The sequence below is a fragment of the Phasianus colchicus genome, chromosome 7, assembly GCF_987193195.1.
Source record: "Phasianus colchicus chromosome 7, bPhaCol1.hap1.1, whole genome shotgun sequence".
NCBI lineage: Eukaryota > Metazoa > Chordata > Aves > Galliformes > Phasianidae > Phasianus > Phasianus colchicus.
The window spans coordinates 16,494,005-16,514,720 of NC_143442.1; the positions used below are offsets into that span (position 1 = coordinate 16,494,005).

Genomic DNA, 20,716 nt, shown 5'->3' on the forward strand with positions numbered 1-20,716 from the left:
GGAGGGAAGTACTGAAGGCAGATCTGATTTCTGGCCTAAGATTTCTTCTTGTCAGTTCTACTCAACTTTGAGTGATGATACAGTTAATAAAGTTGACATTTAGATACCATCTTTAGGTTTTCATGATATGATGGCCCTTCTTTGATAACAATGAAGCTGGAATATTTTCTTTCTCTAGATAACACTTCAGTGTTATAGAAAGTATTATCAAAAGTAGGCATAAGTAAATCTGTAACTAGAATCTGGTTAATGAAACAGAAAATGGCAACAGAATCTCCCCTATATAATGTTTATTTTGACATTTTTTATTGCATTTCTGTATCCTTTTTGGTGATGTTTACTGATAAGATTTCATTGTGATTACACAAATGAAAGAAATTAAGAAAATCAGAAATGAAAATAACATGTTATATCAGGGGGTTATTTCCCGGGAGCTTAAATTAGGGTATCTGTGTAAATAGCAGAGGTCAAAAAACACTTAGTGACTAACTATGGCAAGAATTCTGCTTTCCAAATGACATTTTAATTATATATTTCCAAAAGATTATTCAAATACATGTGCTATTTTCTTTTTAAAAATACCACAGTACACTAGAGTAAAAAATTCAAGATGTACAAAATTATGGCACCAATAGTTCTCACCTCAGAGGTGTGGACTTTCAGCTACATAAACTATGAAAGCAGCTGTAACTGTAGATCCCCACTGCCACTGTCATGCATTTGCTTTACATAGATCTAGATTCACAGCTACACTTCTAATCACTTTTGAGATATAAGTTAGCAATTTCCACAGTCAGCTTAGTCTTGTTAATGTGAATCCTGTGGTGCTTGATTGAACTTTTTTATACTGATTTAGGAAGCTAGGAAGAGCATGGAATACCTAGCATGTAAACTGAGACAAATATGTATGGAACGCTTTAAAACAGGACTTGAAACCACTAAGATAAGATCTAATCCACACCACTGTTGTCTTTCCATTGCATGAAACCAGAGAGAACAGCAACAGTGTCAACATCAGTACTATTCAAAGTGCAATGTTCTGAAGTTTGTGCAATACAAGGTATGCATAAGGCTGCTATTAGAGAAACAGTTGCTCTGGTGATATGTTAGCCAGTTTGGTGGAGAAGATGAATCAATCAGTAACACAAATCAGGAGTACGGAAAAACTCTCTTATCAGAACGTAACATTAGAAAGGACACAAATAGAAGATGGAAAGAGATCACAACACAGTTATGTGAAACTGCATAAAAACAAAAAAGAAAACACCAGGCTAGTAGCATTTGTCTCATAACCCAAAACAAAAATGGCTTTCACTGAAACTAAGAGAAGCACATTGAAACTAAAACCTTTGTTAGGCAATGCATAATTAAAAGATTAAACTTGTCTTCACAGAATATTATCATTTTAAATGTCTTAGAAAAACTTTAATTTTGAATATGTGTAAAATGGCATGTACTTCTACTGCTATTTGACTCCAAAATGTGGTACCTTCCTTAAATGTTTTCTAAAATCAGTAATCACTGATTCCGGCTAGCTCAAGGAAGGGAAATTTCTGTCCCTTCAATAGTATAAGTTGACCCAGTGACTTTCTGAATCCTGTTGGAACCCTGTACTATGGAAGTCCAGAAGAGTTTCCCCTAGGTACTGTATTGAAGTGAAATCCTGATCCACTAGCTTGCAGGTTTTCAGATGTACTGTAGAAGAACTTAGAACTGTCAGATTTTTCTAAATTCCATGTGTTTTTTTTTCATATTAAAGATTCAGTTGCTGAAATAAAAATAGTTGAATTCTTATTTATTTGTTAAAATTAGATATATCTGATCATACCTACTGAATCTTTAATACTGATATAAAAAGAATAATTTTAAAGATGATTTAATTTTGTTCTTTTCTATTCCGATTATGTCTATCATTAGAAGGAGCATGTGCAAATAAAAAAAAAAAAGGTTTTTTTAAGTCCCCCTTCCTAAGATAAATTCACCTTAACTTGAGGAGAAAAAATAAATATAATAGAAAGCCAAGTAATTGAAAAATACGGCTGAAATTTGTCCATAAATGAAACTGCTTAGTATGAATGAAAGCTGCTTTATCATAACCATTAGAAATCCCATCAGAAATGTGAGTAAGTAGTGACCCACAGTTCTGGGCAGCCGCAGGAACCATAACTGAACGGGAATGGGTGAATGCCATACTCTGACCATTGGAGATCAGCTTGTTGCTCATAGTGCTCCCTGCTGCAAGAACAGCAGAACTGAATGAGACAGTGAAAAGTTTTGTCTGTTAGGGCAAGTACTGAAACCTAAAGTAGAACCAAACATTACACTGCAGACACAAGACAAGGGCATGTATTTCTAATTACACCTTCAGTAACACTCTGGATTTGTTCAAAGAATATTTATTTTTAAGAACGTGTGCACATAGCTTGCAGTAAGGCAAGTTTTTTAGACAGTTTTGTGATTAAGAGGTAGAGCTTTCTTCATCAAAATTCAGTCAGATACTATTTCTTAAACCAGCAATTCCTGCAGTGGCAGAATATTACAGAGTGATTTCATTAATTCACCTATATAATCAGCTCTGGTTAAGGAATCTACAGTTGTAACTGTACTGTCTGACCCTTGAGTCAGAGCTAATCTAAAGAGTCTTGATATACACGCAGGGGTCTTTCTTTCAGTTGTAGTTTTAATTGATTGTTAGATTCACAGCATTTACGAAGCACAGAGGTGAAGGAGAGCCTTGCTGAAGTCTAGATGATGAACTTCTAAGTGAAGTCCTGATCTTTCTATTTAAGAACACTTAATAAGATTTTCACTTTGTCAGTATGTTTATACTTTTTCAGGATAAATTTTAGCTTCTTATCCTCCAAAAACAAAAAACAAAAAACAAAACTTAAAAGTCATTAAAAATGTTAATTTGGAACCTTAGTGTGTTTTTAGAATAAAAATATGTTTAATGTCAGTTAGTTGTGGCAAATTACATTTCTCAAACCAGGTAAGTGGCAAGGTTTGTAAGCACTCAGCAAATAACAGCTTAATCTTATCTTTGCTCAAAACTATATCCTTCTGTACTGTTCCTTATCCCTAGAATATCTGATATTTATAGGATAAGCTTAAATGATCTCCTTATTTTCTTCTGACAGCTATTCTTTATAATCTCAGTGCTTAGATACAGCCCATTGTTGTCTATAAAGCATAGAGAAATAAGTAAAAAAATGTAGTGGGATACAGTCCTTTGATTATTGTAAATCCATTCTCAGTCCCAAAATAATTATACTTTTTATGTCAAAAGCTTTACAGATTTACCACCTCAAGCAATATTTTACAGCTGTCAAAAATGATTTATGCAATAATGACTTAAAGTCCAGAATGGAGTCCTCAAAGGAAGAGCTGTCAAACATTTTCATCACAAATAACATTATTAAAATAAAAATTGATATTCTGTATAAACAATATTTTACGTTCAACTATAAAAGAGATCATATAGTTATGTAACTTGTGGAAATGAAGTTGCGAAATAGAGAGGAACATAGTGTGCAGCTGCCTTGATATCAGAGCATCATTTTTGAATTAAACAGATGTTAGTGCCTTATGGGCAAGATTAAAAAAAAAAAAAATCTTGTGTTAGTTCTTATGCATTTATCTTTTATTTTTCATTAAAGGGATATTTACACTTTAAAAAAATCTACTGAGTCTTTAAACCCATGAGTAGTTCCAGTGAGAGCTTGTTGTATAATGACAAACTATGAATTTAGACCCTTAGTTTTGGCATCCATCTGTTCCTGTTAACCATTTTTCTCAGTAGTCATTAATATTTTTAATAGCTAAGTAATTGTCTACGGTGGCAGTACTCCAACATGACAGGGGATTAGAATAACCTGAACAATCTGGATTGCAGAAGTAGCCTTCTAAAAGGAAAAATGTGTGAGAAGAAATTCAAGCAAAATGTAGGCTATATTAACAATATTATTCTGATAAAAATACTGCAATGGGAACTAGTAAAGCTGTTAGCTGCAAATGTTAAAAACTTCTGAGAATGAGGCGTTGGTATGGTTGGGACAGGGCTTGTTGGTTGTGTCAGTAATTCTGCCATTCCACATTTAGACTACCTGAACAATTCTATGAAGCCATCACAAATATTCACCCCTTCTTCTCTACAATTTCCCCATTCTGCACAGAGCAAATGGAAACATGTCCCATATGAGTAACATATTTATAAAACTATATTCTTTTTTAACTATTGTCTGCTGTATTTAAAGCAGTGTAGATTCAAACAGCCACCATTTTCTGAAGATCAGCCTGCCGCCAAAATTCTCTTGTTCTTCTGCCCCCTTCACACTTGAGTGTGTGACCTGGCTGAAAAATTAAAGCAATGAACAGCAGCATTCAATCTTGCATCATCAAGATGTTTAAAACGCAAAAACTTGCTTTTTTTTTTTTTTTTTTTTTTTTCATCTTGAAACAGGCTATGGACAGTAGGGAATGTTAGAATCCTAACCCTCCATATGTATGAAGTAATATTTTTATTGTAAAAGAAGTTCCTTTTAAGTTGAAGTTTAAAGCTGAATCATTTTAAAACAATATTAGGTGGTATTTAGAATTTAAAAGGAAAATAATTAGTTATATAATGATTCTCTTTTTGATCTCTACTTGGTGGACTTCTAATGACAGTAACTGTGAACGTGAGAGGCTATATGATCCTCCTCATATTTGAAATACTAAAAAATTTCTTGGAAACAGTAAAATTCTAATATAATACAAAATAAATGATGGTGTGATAGGAAATAAGCTTTTATTTGCATTTCACTGCGCGTTTATTGAGGACTTTGTAATAAAGCCTTCAGACACATCAGTAGTTACCACCTTAAGCCACTTAACACCTTCATGAGCTGTCTTCCTCATTTGTATGCTTAAGTATTATGTTAAGTATTGCACAGTGGATAGCTATGAAATATATCTGCATGTAATGCCAAATCAAACTTTAAGCATCAGGCAGTTCATTGAAAGAACTTGGGTTATTTATGTGGAAAAAGTTACATGTCTAACTGTGCTAGTATTGAGCTCTTAAAATATTTTCATATTAGCTCATACCACACAATAGAAATAATGGAATAAGCAACAAACCAGGCACTAAACTCTGAAATGTTTAGCAATTTTGTTAAATTAATTCTGGTTCAGAACCCAGAGAAAGTCTTTATTAGCTGTCAGTACTCTGTGTATTTTTCTGTATAAAACACATTTCCAAATTTTAGATGAAAAGCAAAGCATATATTTTTGGTTACTTATAATAGCTATAGAGTATGCTTATCAAAATATATAATATCCATCATACAAGCAATTTAAATTACCTCAAACCACATAAGCTTTAGAACTTTTTATCATATTTTCTACAGAAATTGAACATTACGTGTACCAAACAGAAACATCTATATATACAAATGATCAAGCTGTCAGGGAGTTATGAATTTGAGTGCCAGACCTATCTTGTATCTTGTCAATTTTTACCTCTAATCAGTGACTCAATATTTCAAATGAAATTTAATTGTTCAAAAATTGTCTGTATTTGTTTAAATTTAGAACAGCATATAGTGCACAATAAATGAATTTCACATTTTGACCAGTAAATTTTTCAAGAATATGTCTAGAAATATTATCCATAGCTTTCTGAAATTACCTAGCCTTTGAACATATGGTTATTTAAATCCTTCAGTTTAAAGAAACTTTTGACAGAAGTGAAGTTATTGAAAACTCTTATGCATGAAATTGTTTACAATGAATAATCCATTTGTAATGTACTTCAAAACTCAAAAATATTTACAAAGAGTATGGCAATTTTTGTGGACAGTTTTGTTTTGATTTGCCTCGAATAGATTATAGTGTGTTGTATGATGCCAAGACTCCTCACATTTAGAAAAACACATACTCAGGTTAACCATTGGATAAACAGTACTTTAGTTTAGCTCTCCCTCAGTATTTTGGAAATCTGAAGTGCTATTAAGCAACTAGATCTCAAAACAGTGCTCCAGGCTTGTGGCTGTAAAAGTTAGCAGTGACATTCTCCTTTTGCAATATTATTTTTAACACATGCCAAGTTAACACAAACACAGGCTAGAAATGTACAGACACACAGTGTCAGATTTCTTGATAAATATATGTTCAAGGCACAACTACAACCATCAATCTTGAGCAAAATCTACTACAGACCACCTAACCAGATTTAAGAATAAAGGACTCTAATGGGAATATGTTAAGAAGAACATTAAATATTGGTAGTGTGGGCAGAGTGAGTGGCCTCAGTCCTATCTGAATTATACCTGTCCAAGCTAAAAATAATATTATGACTCTCCAAGATAACAGCAGAATTACTAAGAACATGGTATAACTCTGTGACTTTAAAATATGAGAGCATCCTTTGCATGTGATTCTAAAAACAAAACACTGGCACTTCTCCAGAACTAATTTAAGCTCAGCATTTGAATATAAATTTCCTTTTCCTTCTCTCAAGAGCATATACAGAGCAAGAGACAGAGTAAGGTACACCACACATTCATTATTTGGATTTGTTTGAAGGACGAATGTTTCTGTAAATAACACTGGATAATGAGGAAAAAAAAAAAAAGCCTACATATAACTAGTAGGTATCATAGTTACTTTTCATGGGTGCGCATTTTTTCATAAGCAAATACAGTCGTATATATTCATTTCATGCTCTCTTACTAGGTAGAAAGCATCAGCATGGCATATTTAGCCACTCTTCCTTATATCAGCAATATTGTTAACAGATACTGTATCTTCACCAAAAACCAGGAACACTTCCCTTAGTTTAACCATTCACATTTTTTTTACTGTGCCAACGTAATTCTAGGACAACTTCTGGATTCAAACATAGATACTCCAAATTCACAGTATCTCATCTCTTAAAAGGACTTGTCTTTTTCTTTATAAGCTGATACTTTCTTCATTATAGGTCAGTTTTTTTGCTACTTTCAAGTCCGTTGTGTTTTTCCAAAAAAAATACTGCATTTAAATCATGCAGTTGCATTGTGTGAGGCTGGCAGAATTAAGACCTGAAACTCATTCGTCATTTTTACTTTCTGAGAACTCAAATAGTTCATAAAAATTAACAGTCACAAGATTCCTGCTTCCTGTTACCTTTGCACTGTTGTAGGATTGTTTACTATAAGAAATTTACAGCAAATTTAAACCTAGAAAACTTTTGTTCAACAATTGCAGATGCAGTGCTAACCTCATTCAGCTGTTACTGTCAGCATACACTCATGTACTCTGTGCACCCACTACTATCAACGAAAATTCCCCTATTACTATGCTGAAGTGTACTTCACTGGACTTCAAAGGAATTATACCAATACTCCAGGGAAAGGTCTGGCCAGCAGACCAGACATGTTTTTACCAGATAATGAAATACACAGAAAGTCTTGACAATAAAAACAGACTTTACCATCTTTGTGATAGTAGGTGACTTCCACTTTCCTCTCCTCTGACCCCAGCAGTGCTTGAGCAATTTGAGCAATATGATGTCTTTTGGTCTCTGGTCCATGAAGAAAATCACAGGTGCAAGGTTTCTGCATGACATCTGGCCTGGAGAACCCGGTCATCTCACAGAACCCATCATTGCAGTAGATGATAGCACAATTCTGCACTCTAGCATTAGCAATGATGAATTTTTTATCTGCAATAAGAGAAAGTGATGCATTTTTTAGTACTCTTTCAACTTTTCATAAAGTGTTGATGGATGGATGGATGCTAAACAACCACTCTTTTCACTGGAATGCCTGAAATGCAGTGATTTTCAGTCATTTTATGTATTTAATTTGATCCACAGGTTTTAAAGCAACTTCAATAAATTTAGAGTATGTTGAAAATGAAGATAGTTGTCTTTTAAGGAAATAAAACCAGTCTGCGCAGTTTTTCTCATAAAACTTCTCAACTTCAATTTTCTTTTCCTTTGTAGTTACAGTGAAACCTAGATGATGAGGAGGAAGGTGATGAGCACTGTCCTGTCAGCCATGACTCCAGAGAAAGTCGTTAAAAAGTTAGTATTTTTTTTTTTTTTCAGTGGGTGAAGGGGATAGCTGTGAATAAGAAGGAAGGGAGTTCTACACAATTGTGGAACTTGGAACTTCCTGTGAAAAAGAACAACCAGCTGAGTCTATTAATTAGGGATTTTAATTGAGTTGAGTTTACAGTCATTGTTTTAGCAAAGCTATCTGAAAAAGAACATCATAATTTTTTTTTTCTTTTCGTGTTTTAAAGTTACACTTATAAAAGAAAATATTCCTTAGTAAGAATATGAAATTGTCATCAAAATCAAAGGTTGTGGCATTTGAAACATTTTTTCACAGTCCACTGGAGCTCTGTACCTTAGTCCAGCACACTTTTTTAAATGCTCACCTGGGAGAAAAGTTTAAAAGTTGTTATTTGACTATTATAACATTTGTCACTGTTTACCACTATAATAACACATTACTCCTAGTTTTATTATAAATGTATTGCTTTGATACATTTATTGTCAATAATGTCAGTTTCTGCTTACTCCAGTCACACTAGTAGTTCTCTCTTTAGAGGGACATGATACCAAGGTAGCAGTGGTTTATATTCAACATACATACTCTACAACATAAAAACTACTCAAGTAGCAACGTTAACTTAGCATTTGGTTAAATTAGGACTACAAAGACTGTCTCTATTTTATTCTCAAATAAAATAAATATTGAATTGCTAATGTGTGTCTAAGTATAAGGAAGTACAGGAGCTAGAGTTAGCAGTAAGGGTTTGCAGTAGACTGATACTAAAAATATGCTAAATATTTAAATACATGTACATATATAAAACTACTGTTTCTAAATGAAATTCATTTTAAGCATCAAGTGTTCCTTCTTACTGTTAACAGTAAACCAGAGTTCCGGCCAGGAAAACCACTTCAGCTTCAGCCTCCTTGACAGGTAGCAAACCGCTGCACTGGAAAAGATCTCAGAGATTCCCTGAGGATGCATTTGCACTGGTCTGATAGATATTTCAGGCTTCCATAAACAAAGCAAATATTTGACAGCTATATTAAAATGCAGTCATGATGATAAGGTAAGAATATTTTCCATTTAATATCTCCTTTGCATATTGTTTGTTTCCTCTAAATCAAAGTCTGCTTGTTCTGCTGTGTTTTGAAAAGACAATGATAATTATCATTAATAATAAAATCAATAAATCTAACCCATTTTCTCAAACATTGTATAGACAAGCAAGATTGTAAACTTTGCGTTACAGCCATCTCTCTAGTTCAGAAAATGGTAAGATATAACTTCTGTAGTTATATAGTACAGATGCAATCAAAAAGAAAAACTGTTAATAGAAATGGGAGGAAAAAAAACAACAAAACAACCCAATAATTCAAGTCAGTAATCTGCATTCTAGATCTAAAACAGCGTTACTCCTGTGACGGATTTCCTCCTCACCTCTGGGGTTTTCTTTCCAAGCGACAAACTTAAAATAGTCTGGAGCTGCTGTCCATTTAGTCACAAGCAGAATCAAACTACTGTAGCAAAATAGATAGAAAGAAAGAACTTACTTTGCCCTTCAAATTTTCGTATGATTGTACCCAAAAATGTATTTTGTGGTGCCACATGGCCTCTGCGAACAGGCATGTTTGTACAGATCTTCGGCTTTCTGTGCACAAGGACTTCTCCAAGGATCTCCTACACGGTTCCAGCTCTGAGCACCGAGCCAGCTACCCTTTGTGAGAAACCATCGTCCTCTGGAGCTCGGAAATCTCTTCCCATTAGCACCACTTCTAGACACACGCTTTTCCTATCGGAGTCAGATCCATCCCCCAGTTCTTTCTTTTTCTTTCTTTCTTTCTTTCCTTGCTTTCTTTTCTATTTTTTTTCCCGGCGGACCGTGGACGCTATTGTCTGGGGCGGGTAGGGGTGGGGTAAAGCAGGAGGAGGTGGGGGAAAGATTACGAGGGTAATCGATCTCTAGCACCAAACATCGCCAATTTTCCAAAGCAAATGGCTGTGACCCGGCAGTTTCCGACGCTGTAGCGATGGTTAGAGGGCTGGAAGACTAATGTTGCTCCGCTGCCAGAGGGAGTGACGTTCCCCCCCTCCGGGTTTCACCACGGCACGCAGCAGCTCGGATTACTCAAGCGTGGCTTAGCGAGAGCCAGCCAATAAATCTCTTCCAAACTCAGCGACAAACAGCGGCATCGGGAAAGAGCTACACCCGGCCCCGCCGCGACGTGCCGCCTCCCCCGCCGCCGCTGCAGGGGGAGCGATGACCCGGGGCGGGGGGGCCCCCACTGCCTCCTCCGGCCCCAGCGGCTCCGCCCGGCCCCACCACCCTTCTCTGGGCTCCCGAACGTGTGCACACCTCGTCTGCGGGTGGGGGCGCTACTGGGGATCAACATGCAGAAAAGGGACCACCGAGGCCCTCGAGATCTGTTCCGTCCTAATGAAAAGGCTTGTCCCTTCCTCCTGCGGCGTGACCCGGGGGAGGTTTTCCCCACGCCCCCATCCTGGCGAGGAAGGGGGAACTCTCGGTGCCGGGGGCCGGGCCGCTGCGATTGCACCCCGCCCGTCGGCCCTGGGCGCCTGTTAGAGGCCGAGGCCGGGGGTCGGACCCGGGACGGGCGCTGTCCGTGGTGCTGAAGCCGCCCGGCCGACGCTCACAGATGCGCCGCTGCCTGCAACTCCCCCCGCGACTCCCTTCCTCTCCCTCTCGGGTTCTGCCACCCCACGCAGGAAGCTCACCGGGGAAGTGACTGTTATTTTAAGCTGTCATTAGGGCTCCCTGCGCTACCCAGCAGGCAGAACAGTGTGTGTTCAGCACAGTGAGGTGATACGAGGAGAGAGCTGAGAGCAGCCATGCGGTGCTGGAAAGGCATCTTCAGGGCAGCAACGGATTCTTAATAAACTCACATGGAAAAAATAGCGGGGCACCTGCTCTCTGTTCTTTGTAATAGGGAGCGCAGGATATCGAGCCGACAAACCACCGCCTCCCACCTGTTCTCCTACAGCATAAGCAGGTGTTTCCTTATTCCCGTGGGTTTTTCTCAGGTGTTGCCTTTGTTTCACTGTTGGCGCGTGTCTTCCTCTGTATCTATCAGGGGAGGGATGCAGTCTGTTGAGTATGTGGGCATATTTCTTAGCTAATTTCATTTAATCTCAATGGAATCATTCTGGATTTACACAACTGTAAATAATGTCTGAAAATAGCGCCTATATGCACATGAATTGTCTTTAAAAGGCTTCATAGTAGTTCACTGTAAACTAAATATAAAGCCTCAGCTCTATTAAGTGGTGTGTAATCAAGTACATAATCAATTTTAAGAAGTGGGCGTTGCTCATTTACAGACGCAAATATTTTAATCCGTATATTCCGATGTATGAATCAAAGGAATAACAATCATATGTTTTCTTTGTAATCATAATATTTAAAGAAGTGTAACGTTTTTGCAGCTTTCTGATCAATGCTGGAGAATGAAATTTTAAGAGAATTTTTACTCGCTTTTAAAATAGTGAAACGTGTATGAGGATGCAGGTTGATTTTTTTTCTTTCTGCTGTTTATCTTGACACCCACGTATTGCCCTGAAAATGTATTGAAGTTCTCACTAACAGCAGCAGATCTAGTGGACCTAGTGAGAGGAGCATATTTATTTTCATACTTGACATAATAACTAACATCTAGTCAAATCTTAATTGCCATCATTCTGATTTTTGTGTAAAGAAATGCTGTTTTTAAAACAGCAACAGAAAATAAATACAGTAAAATTGTGACCTGTACAAAACAACAAATGTTTACTTCCAGTAGTTAACAGTTTGTAGCAAGCTAGGTCAACTGAGGAACCCTAGCTAGGTCAGTTGAGTCCAGAGTCTTTCAGGTGCTTGCTGGCAATAAATAAATAAATAAATTCAGTAATTCAGATCTCACAGAAGTAACATCTTTTCGTGTTGTTTGACCTTTGTTTTCATGAAATAGCAGAAGTCCTCTCCCATTCTGTTTCCTGACATGATAATGTACACTGGGGTCCAAATTTTATTTTTTGTTTAGTTGGTTTAAGAACTGATTAAGATAATCCCAGTCAAAGCAAGATAACTGCTGCTCAAAGAAAAGATCTGAAATGTGCTTTTTGATAGGGAATGAATTCCCAAGAATGGTGGGATGTAATGTCTACATGAGCAATAGGTGGAATCAGAAGGTCTGTCAGCACCATGATTTATCCCCCTGCAGTCCTGTAGATGCTTTGTTGCTCTTGGAGTTTTTAATACTTATTTAATACTTATTTTGCATAAAGCTTTACGATTTTCTGTTGCAAGCCAACAGTGAGAGAAGTGCAAGATGAAAATATCTTAAACTGGGCAAATTACTAACAGAGAATAAAGTGATCATTTGAGAGAATTTACATTTGATTGGGAAATGTATGCATATAAGTGAAAAAGTTTGAATTCATCATAAATATGCCTCTCAACTGTGATAAAAAAAGAGGAGAATGCCACAGGGATCTTTGTTTTATCTCTAAAGTTGTGCAACTGCCAGCTCTGCAAGAGAGCAAAATACCAAGGGAGGGTGTCTCCTGAGCTAAGCTGTATCCAACATGAGTGTTTCTTTGTACTCTGCCCCTCATGGCACTGCCCTAGCCACAGCCCAGCCATGGTTCCCCAGTGAATACCGCTGTTCCACAGCAAAACAGTATATGGCATTTCCTGGTCTCTATTGAAACAGAGATTTCAATGCTTTTGCTGACATTTTAACTACTTTCCTTTCAAGTTCCTTTGGAGAATTTACAGAGGTGTGTGTCTGTAGATATGTTATTGACCTATTTTGACATTTTAGCATTTAGCAATTAAACCTTTTATCTTGAGGAGAGGATAACTCTGGGGAAATATCTATGATCATATTTCCCATCATTTTGGTGAAAAAAAAAAAAAACCCAAAAATGAGTCATTCAGTTTCAGTTCAGTATTCTTATCATCCTTATCTATGCTTTTAACTCTTTGCTGCTCCAAGAGACTCTCTAAGCCTCTTGGAGATGAGAAATGTTCTTTTCCAGCATAAATTATCTTTCTCTGTGTTCTGTTCTTTCTGTTTCATTGTTGTCCTGATTCTAAAGCTTGCCCTCCTGTAGACAAAAGTTTATTAGTGCAATCCCATTTGAATAAATACATTGTATATATATACTACTAAGTCATGATAGTTCTTTTGTTTTATGTTTTTTGTTGTTGTTGTTTTTGCTTGTGGACATTTTTCCATTGTTCCAGCTATCATGACATAACTGTGTTGCTTTGACACCAACATATCATGTGTGAACTGTCATTTATTCATCCATCTGTGCCTCCAATTTTAAATAAGGCTGGGAATGTCTTCAGGGCTGTTGAATGAAATATTGAAACTTTATCTCAGTTCCATTTTGTACTAAGATGGCCTTTGTGATTCCTTGACTGACTTATGTCTCTTAATCAACACCTTGTGTTTTTTTTTCCCTCTCTTTCTTCCTTGTCTTTTTTCCCCCCCTATTTAATGCTGTCTTTCTAAAATTTCAAGTTATAGCACTAGATTTTGTTTTAATTCCTCACAACAATAGTTATAATCACTTATATTATGACTGGCTAGGATGTAGGCACAAACAAAGTATGCAGTTGCCTGGGACAAGGGGCTGCCAGATTACCTCTGTTGGAGAAGATAGATACAGTTGTTTGAACATAATGAGCAGCCAAACAGCAAATCTCTGCTGATGCTACAGAGATTACAGAGTGCATGTGGTGACAGTTGTGGCTGCCAGAATTGGCTCCTTCTAAAAGCAACTTGTCTTTACTTACACTGTGGTGATACCCCTGGACGAGTAAATATTACACCCACGTAGCCTACACAACTGTCTAAATTGCAAAATAGAAATACTTCATTATTAATATTGTTGCAAAATTCACCTTGAAATAGGTCTACTTATTTTATATTGTGGTGTTTTTTGTGTTTTTGTTTGTTTGTTTTGTTTGTTTTTTCATTTTGTTGCTTTCTGAAAGAAAAAGCTTTTATTTCTGGCAAGGCTGTTGATGTCAAAGATACTGCAGAAATGTAATTTATTATTCTATTTGGCCTTAAGGTTTACTTATTTACTGTGTCTGCATATGGGTCTCATTAGTATTCAGGTTTTCTGCTGTCTCAATGAGAGGAAGGATATCAAGTTTTTAGTATCACAAAGGGAGAAAACAAGTGTTCGCAGAGTATTATGCTCTGAAAAGTGATTACAAATTTATTATTAGTTTTGCAGCTAGCTGAATACCTCAGTAGCCATAGAAGATGTATATTATATTTATTTTGGATTTTGTATTATATATTTTATATATAATTCTCTCTTATGAGCTGCAACTTGATGACAACAAGCGCAAAACTTAGAACCGTAGAACCTCTGTGCACTGAATCTTCTAGGCTGATAAAGGTAAGATAACATCATTTGGCAAGAAAGTAAAATAACAGATATCAACTTTTTCTGGAAGGATTCATAAAAAGTTTGTTATTCTAAAGTGTACATTGCTCTTATTACATACTGTGTTAGAATGCCTAGAGATTCATAACCTCATGCCTTAGGATTGCTCTGGAACTACTATGTATAGGTCATGAAAACAGAATTACAAAAAGCATCAATATATCCATCTATTCTATGTCCTGCCAGTGGATTTTTCCCTTCAGTATATTTGCGTTTGTATTATTCATTTAGGATTTAAATTATTCAAGCAATGAGGCTTCCTCTTCTTCCTCTGAGAGACTCTTTCAATATCTCTCTGTCTCACCACAGGGTTTCATTCCCTCATATTAAGCCACAGTTTTGGTGTGTGCTCTTGCTTTGGGAGTTTACATTATTTAGATGCTCATCTGGTTTTCTGGATTCTTGGCCAATAATGGGTGCCTCAGATTACTCCTTGCTGACCCTCTCTGGCCAATTAGGATTGACAGAAATGACCCCACCATGTTCTGTGCCTCTCAAGGATTTTCTAGCTAGATTATAGTGCTATGCTCATGATTCTGGGAGCTGTCATTTCAGAAAGAACATTGTTAATAACTAAGCAAGATATCAAATGTACTTTTATTAATTTATTTTTTTCCTCATGCAATATATAGAGAAATATTAACAGAACCGTTTCATATATCTGTGAATAATAATTCCTTACCAAAGGAAATGGAATTGAAGATAAAACATGCATTTCCTGTAATCTATCTTCCATCATAATATGGGCATAATATTTTAGAATAATAGCTCATGTAAGAACTATCAGAACTAAATCACCTATTTTAATAAGCAGTGTATACCTAATAAAAATGGAGTGAGGTGGGAAAAAAAATTTCTGATATGTGTGTATTCATTGCTAGAGCACGAAAAAAATAAATTCTTGCCTCTAAGTTCTTCATTTAACTCAATCCATCTATTTCTAAAATGACTTATTTGTATGCAAATTCCCACTGCCTTCTCCATCGTGTATTCACAAATTGAGTGATAGAACTATCATCTGTCATGTGAATTTGCTTCCTTTTCTTTCCTCTTAGCTTCTCTGTTGGGTAAACTCAGCAGTTTGGATATCATTTATGTCTGCACATTCTGTGTTGTTATTATTTTTTTTTAATGAAGAGTAATGAAATAGTGCACCTTATACTTGGAGCAGGTTTAAGGTGATTCCTGGCTGCCCACCTAATGCCTGTGAAAAGTACAGAAGTTGTGTAGATCTTTCTGAGCTTGTGAGTTTTATGGTTGCTGAAATTTCTCCTACTTTAGTTGCAGCAGGCATCTAAGGTTTGTGTCCTCAGAGAAAACCAATAGATGAGCTCACCTGAGCTACGATCTTAAGGGTGTATAGGTCCAGTACATTCTCTGCAGGCAGTATTTCCTTTCACAGAGAATTTCAAACTGTTCCATTTCTAAGCAATCATAAATAAAAATGTACATTATCAAAGTTGTTCACATAATTCTCACTCTTCCCAATCAGCTCTGTAAAAATGGTAACTCTCTTCCAGTGGAGTTAACTTCAAAGAGGTTACAAGATGAAGAAGATCATGTTTATTTCTCAGCCTTTTTCCCACTGTTGGACAGTAGCAGCTGAATTTCTGATGGAAGTGGTAGTATTTCCATATAGTGCTAGCTTAGCAAACAGTAGGGTAGCCACAGCTCCTCTTTTTCTTCCTTCTGCCCTGCAGCAACTGACAGTGAAGCATTGCTGAACAGCTGCAGGGAAGAAGGAACAACAGCTGTTCTGAAAGAGTTTGGTTCACATTAGAGATTTTTCTTGAGAGTGACCAAGAGGTAGTGAGTCTCCTTTGGACAATATCAGACTGGATGTGTTTTCAATCAGTAACCACACATAAATTTATTCCTATCAAGGGTTCATTTTAAAATCAATAAAATGCAGTTTTGAAGCATATAAAGTGGTCCCATTTGAGCATCACTGTCTTGGCAGTACAAATTATCCTAGCAGAATTTTATTCTAATAGATAAATATGGATTTTGTTTTGCTTCCCTTCCTTGTGCTGATCTGTTATAATTTAGGATAGATTTCATACCCTTCAACCTAGAACTCCTTGTCCCATGTTTCCCATCAATTTCAACTTTCTGTCTTCCCTACCTAGCTCTTATCTGCTGGTTGTAATTATTTACTTCTGTATTTCAGACTCATTGAAAGAGGGAGAGAAAGAAGAAGTAGAAGGAAATATAAATGGGCCAAAAAAAAATTTGCAACAGAAATTGAGTTTGCTAAGAGGGGAAGAGAGACAGCTTCATAATCCAGCATCAAAGAATACAAGAGAAGACACTGAGACAGGCCAAAAATTATAAAATGGTAAACTTTGTAGCCAAAAGTAAGTATTAATTCAAACAATTTCAGGCAAATATAAAAATTCATTTTAATCAACTCAAACAATAGTTTCAAATTCTTACTCCATCTTAAGTGTTTCTCAAGCGTGTTTATCCTACTATTCGGAAGAATCGTTTGACCCAAAGGCTTTATGGGCTTTAAACAGAGAGCTGTGATTGTAAAAATTCTGGATATTGTATCCCAGAACTCAGCATAAGAAAAATATTCCACTCAGAAGTCAAAGAAATAAAAAATTGTCTGAGACTTTATCTTTACATATATCTCCATACTGGCTTGATGATGATGATTTTTTTCCTCCTAAATATCTTAGTACTTTTAGTAGTATGCTGTATTTCTATGTTAATCAGAGATCCCAGACTATGCTTTTTCATTTTTAGTGCTCTAAACCTTCCTTGCTCTTTCTACATTCTGTTAAAATACTTTACACAGTCACTTCATCTAAATAAGATAACTACAGTTTCTACACTGCACTCACTTAGTCATTAGCAATCTTATTATTAACATATTCTAACAATCAGTTCTCTAGGCGAAGCTTTCTCCACCTGGGATATACACATATATTTTCTCCATACAATTTTGTTTTCCCACATTTGATTTTCAATATTATTCTCCAAATAATATTATTTCTCTATAATTAAGCAGAGTTCAGAATCATATGGAATAATAATTTCTGATACTGTAGTAATCAGTAGTGTTCAAATAGCTATCAATAATACTTTGCATACATCCAGTTCATATATTTCTCTTTCAGTATTTCCATTTTTATTTCATAATATTATAGCATGAGATCATAGACAATTTTATTACAAACAGTGGTGTTTGTCTGATTCATTTGAAGAGACATCCATATCCTGAAACAGCAATTTCTGTCACAGTTGTAGTGTACAAGCTGATCTGCTGTCTCTGCAGATAAAATACATGTAATGTAGGCCACATTTTTAAACCCAGGTGCCTGTCTGAAGCCAACAATTCCAGGATTGTGTTGATGCAGCTGCAAATGAATGGCTACATTTTTCATTAGCATTAGGAATTGCAGTCAATAACCCTGCAGAAGCCAATATGAAGTCAGGTACTTGGCAAGTGAGAATTTTGCTCATAATCTATGAAGACAGTGAGAGATGACATATTGTTTTTTTTGAAAGGGTCGTTTGCTGTCTAAGATGGATTTTATTACAGTAATCTCTCCTGGATTTCTTCTCTCCTCCATTATGTCTATTTCACTGTAATATAATTAAGACATACATTGTCATTTTCCTTCTTCCAGAGTTTCCAGCACTCATCTACCATTCAGTGTGTAAGGTTTTGGCAGGATGAATAATGAAAGTCAACCTTTCTGCTTATAAGAGTAGTAAAAGCACTTCTGTAACCAAAACATACATTTATCAGATTTTGCTCATGAACTTATCATACAGATTTCTGTAATCCTTATTTTGCTATTTTCTAGTTATCCTTTATTTTCAAGTTATTTAGTACAGATGCATATTAGATCACATTATAGATTATTCTATTGCTGGTTATTATAATTTTTACTATTTATTTACTGTTTATTTTCATAGTATAACAGCCAACTATTCTGTTTTATTTTGAAGAGATCTTCTATACATCTTGTGTCACTCAAAGCAGTCCCTCAGAAGCTCTGGTTTAGTTCTATAATTAACTGTTCACAAGGGTTTTGGAAAGGCTAGTTTCATAATTCTTCAAACAACAATTGCAGAATCATAGAATCGCCTGGGTTGAAAAGGACCTTAAAGGTCATCTAGTTTCAACCCTCCTGCTGTGAGCAGGGTTGCCAACTACTGGACCAGGCTGCTCAGAGCCACATCCAACCTGGCCCTGAATGCCTCCAGGGGTGGGGCATCTACAGCCTCCTTGGGCAACCTGTTCCTGTGCGTCACCACCCTCTGAGTTGAAAACTTCCTCCTAATATAATCTAAATTCCCTGTATCTCAGTTTAAGGCCATTCCCCCTCGTCCTATCACTATCCACCCATGTAAACAGCCATTTCCCCTCCTGTTTATGCACACCCTTCAAGTACTGGAAGGCCAGAATGAGGTCTTCCTAGGGCCTTCTCTTCTTCAAGCTAAACAAGCCCTGTTCCATCAACCATTCTTCACTGGAGAGGTGCTCCAGCTCTAAAACAAGATACAAACCCATGTGCTATTTAATTTATATATGTATCCATACTGATCTGCATAATTCAGAACTTTCAGATCTTGGCAAATCAAGGGGCAGATTCACATGTAAAACTTTACTGCTTCTGAAAACATTGGTCTTACAGTCTTTTTTCCTTCAATCCAGAAGGAACTGAAACATGAAAACAAAACTATGAAATCATAGTCAGTATTGTCAGGATTTTGGCATTTTGATTTTTTCTTTGTAAAACCTGATTTTTTTTTCCTGTTGGAACTCTGACATTTTGGGAAGTGGATATTTGGAATCATAGGGCTCCTTTGAGGGAGAAACTGCCATCAGCTCAAAGACTAATGATTTCATTGCACTCACTTCTGAAATCTCAAGACTGCTGTGATTTGCTCAAAGTGAATATCAATTTTCAGACCGTGTCAAAGTCCCTGGTCTATATTTGAGGATAACATAAGCCAAATACATCTTCAGTTTGGAATAAAGTCCCATGTAGTGGTACAATAGTCCTTGCTCTACTAGTGATTGCCTGGAAAGGCCATGCAGTCCCCTTCCTCAGGAGTTCTCAAGGCCAGACTGGATCAAACCTGGATCAAACAGCCTGATCTTGCACCTCACCACTTTGAGCGCGAAATTGCACTATACTAAACTTTACTGCAGTCCCCTTACAACTTCATTATTATGTGTAAGTATGATGCCATGTTTGATTTTTTCAGATATACTAGGATTTGCTTTGTGACTGTTCAAGAGGTATAAACTCTGCTGCTTGTACTTTCTGCCTACAGCATCTTCATGCTGACCGCTCATGGCTTCCTGAAGAATTTGGATCTATTTCTACCATTAACTGAAGTTCTTGCATTGTCTATCATCAATGCTATGAATGTAGGTCCTGACTTGAGGTGTTCTATAAGTTTATACATTATTGATTAACACATTAAAAGGCTGTCATGCATAGGTATGCTAGCAAGATAGTAGTCTGTGATATCTGAAACCTTTTCAGACTAAACATTAAGTATAAAAACACAGACTTTCCTTGTATGTTTTGTATGCTTTTAATAGCAGCCTCATTTCTCTTGTCCCTCAGAGACTTTCTATCTCAGCACTGCTTTTCTCTAGTGACAGTTAGATGTTTTACATTGTTATTCATTTACCTGTCATAAAATATTTTCTAGTCTATACTGCTCTCCTTACACTCAGGCAATAAGGCCTTTATTTCCTCCACAGCTCCTTTGAGGTAGTATAACACGGGAACTTGCTGATCCTTCTCAGAGGTGGAAGATTATAACCACTGTTTGGTTACCAGATTTCCCTCTTCCTTTTTTATTCAGTTTCTCTGTCCTCAGCACTGACATGTTTTTCTTTCCAGTAGTCGTGTGAGCAGGCTAATTTGAATAACCTCTATAGAGATAATACACAAAGAGTTTGATTTAATTTTGCTTTAATGTTATTATATGAAATGTAATTTGATCGTGAGTAGTACAATCACAGTGCAGATGGAAAGTATTAGGTGTATCTTACTGCCTGGAACATTTAAGCACTCTACTTTTAATTGGCCTTCCTCTGTCTTACAGTAAAAAAAATTACAATGTTGCTGTTAGAGAAAAAAGACAATAAACCAATTTAATTCTAGTTCAGTTTCTGTGATAAGAAGTAGAGGTGAATGCACCAGCCAATGCCCAAAGGAAATGGAAGCATGGACAAATAAACAATA

The 20,716-nt window shown here is 36.3% G+C and overlaps 1 protein-coding gene across 5 annotated transcripts in view; it reads right to left on the minus strand.

Annotated features, from left to right (window-relative positions):
• Positions 1–10,230, minus strand: part of KCNH7 (potassium voltage-gated channel subfamily H member 7) — a 213,303-nt gene extending 203,073 nt beyond the window's left edge. For all 5 annotated transcript variants that reach the window (XM_031599550.2, XM_090143856.1, XM_090143857.1 and 2 more), the window contains exons 1-2: positions 9,578–10,230; positions 7,454–7,684 (exon numbers count right to left, since the gene is read on the minus strand). In XM_031599550.2, the coding sequence (XP_031455410.1) occupies positions 7,454–7,684; positions 9,578–9,653 (307 nt within the window). In that variant the 5' untranslated portion in view covers positions 9,654–10,230. The remainder of the gene's footprint in view (positions 1–7,453; positions 7,685–9,577) is intronic.
• Between the last annotated feature and the right edge of the window lie 10,486 nt (positions 10,231–20,716).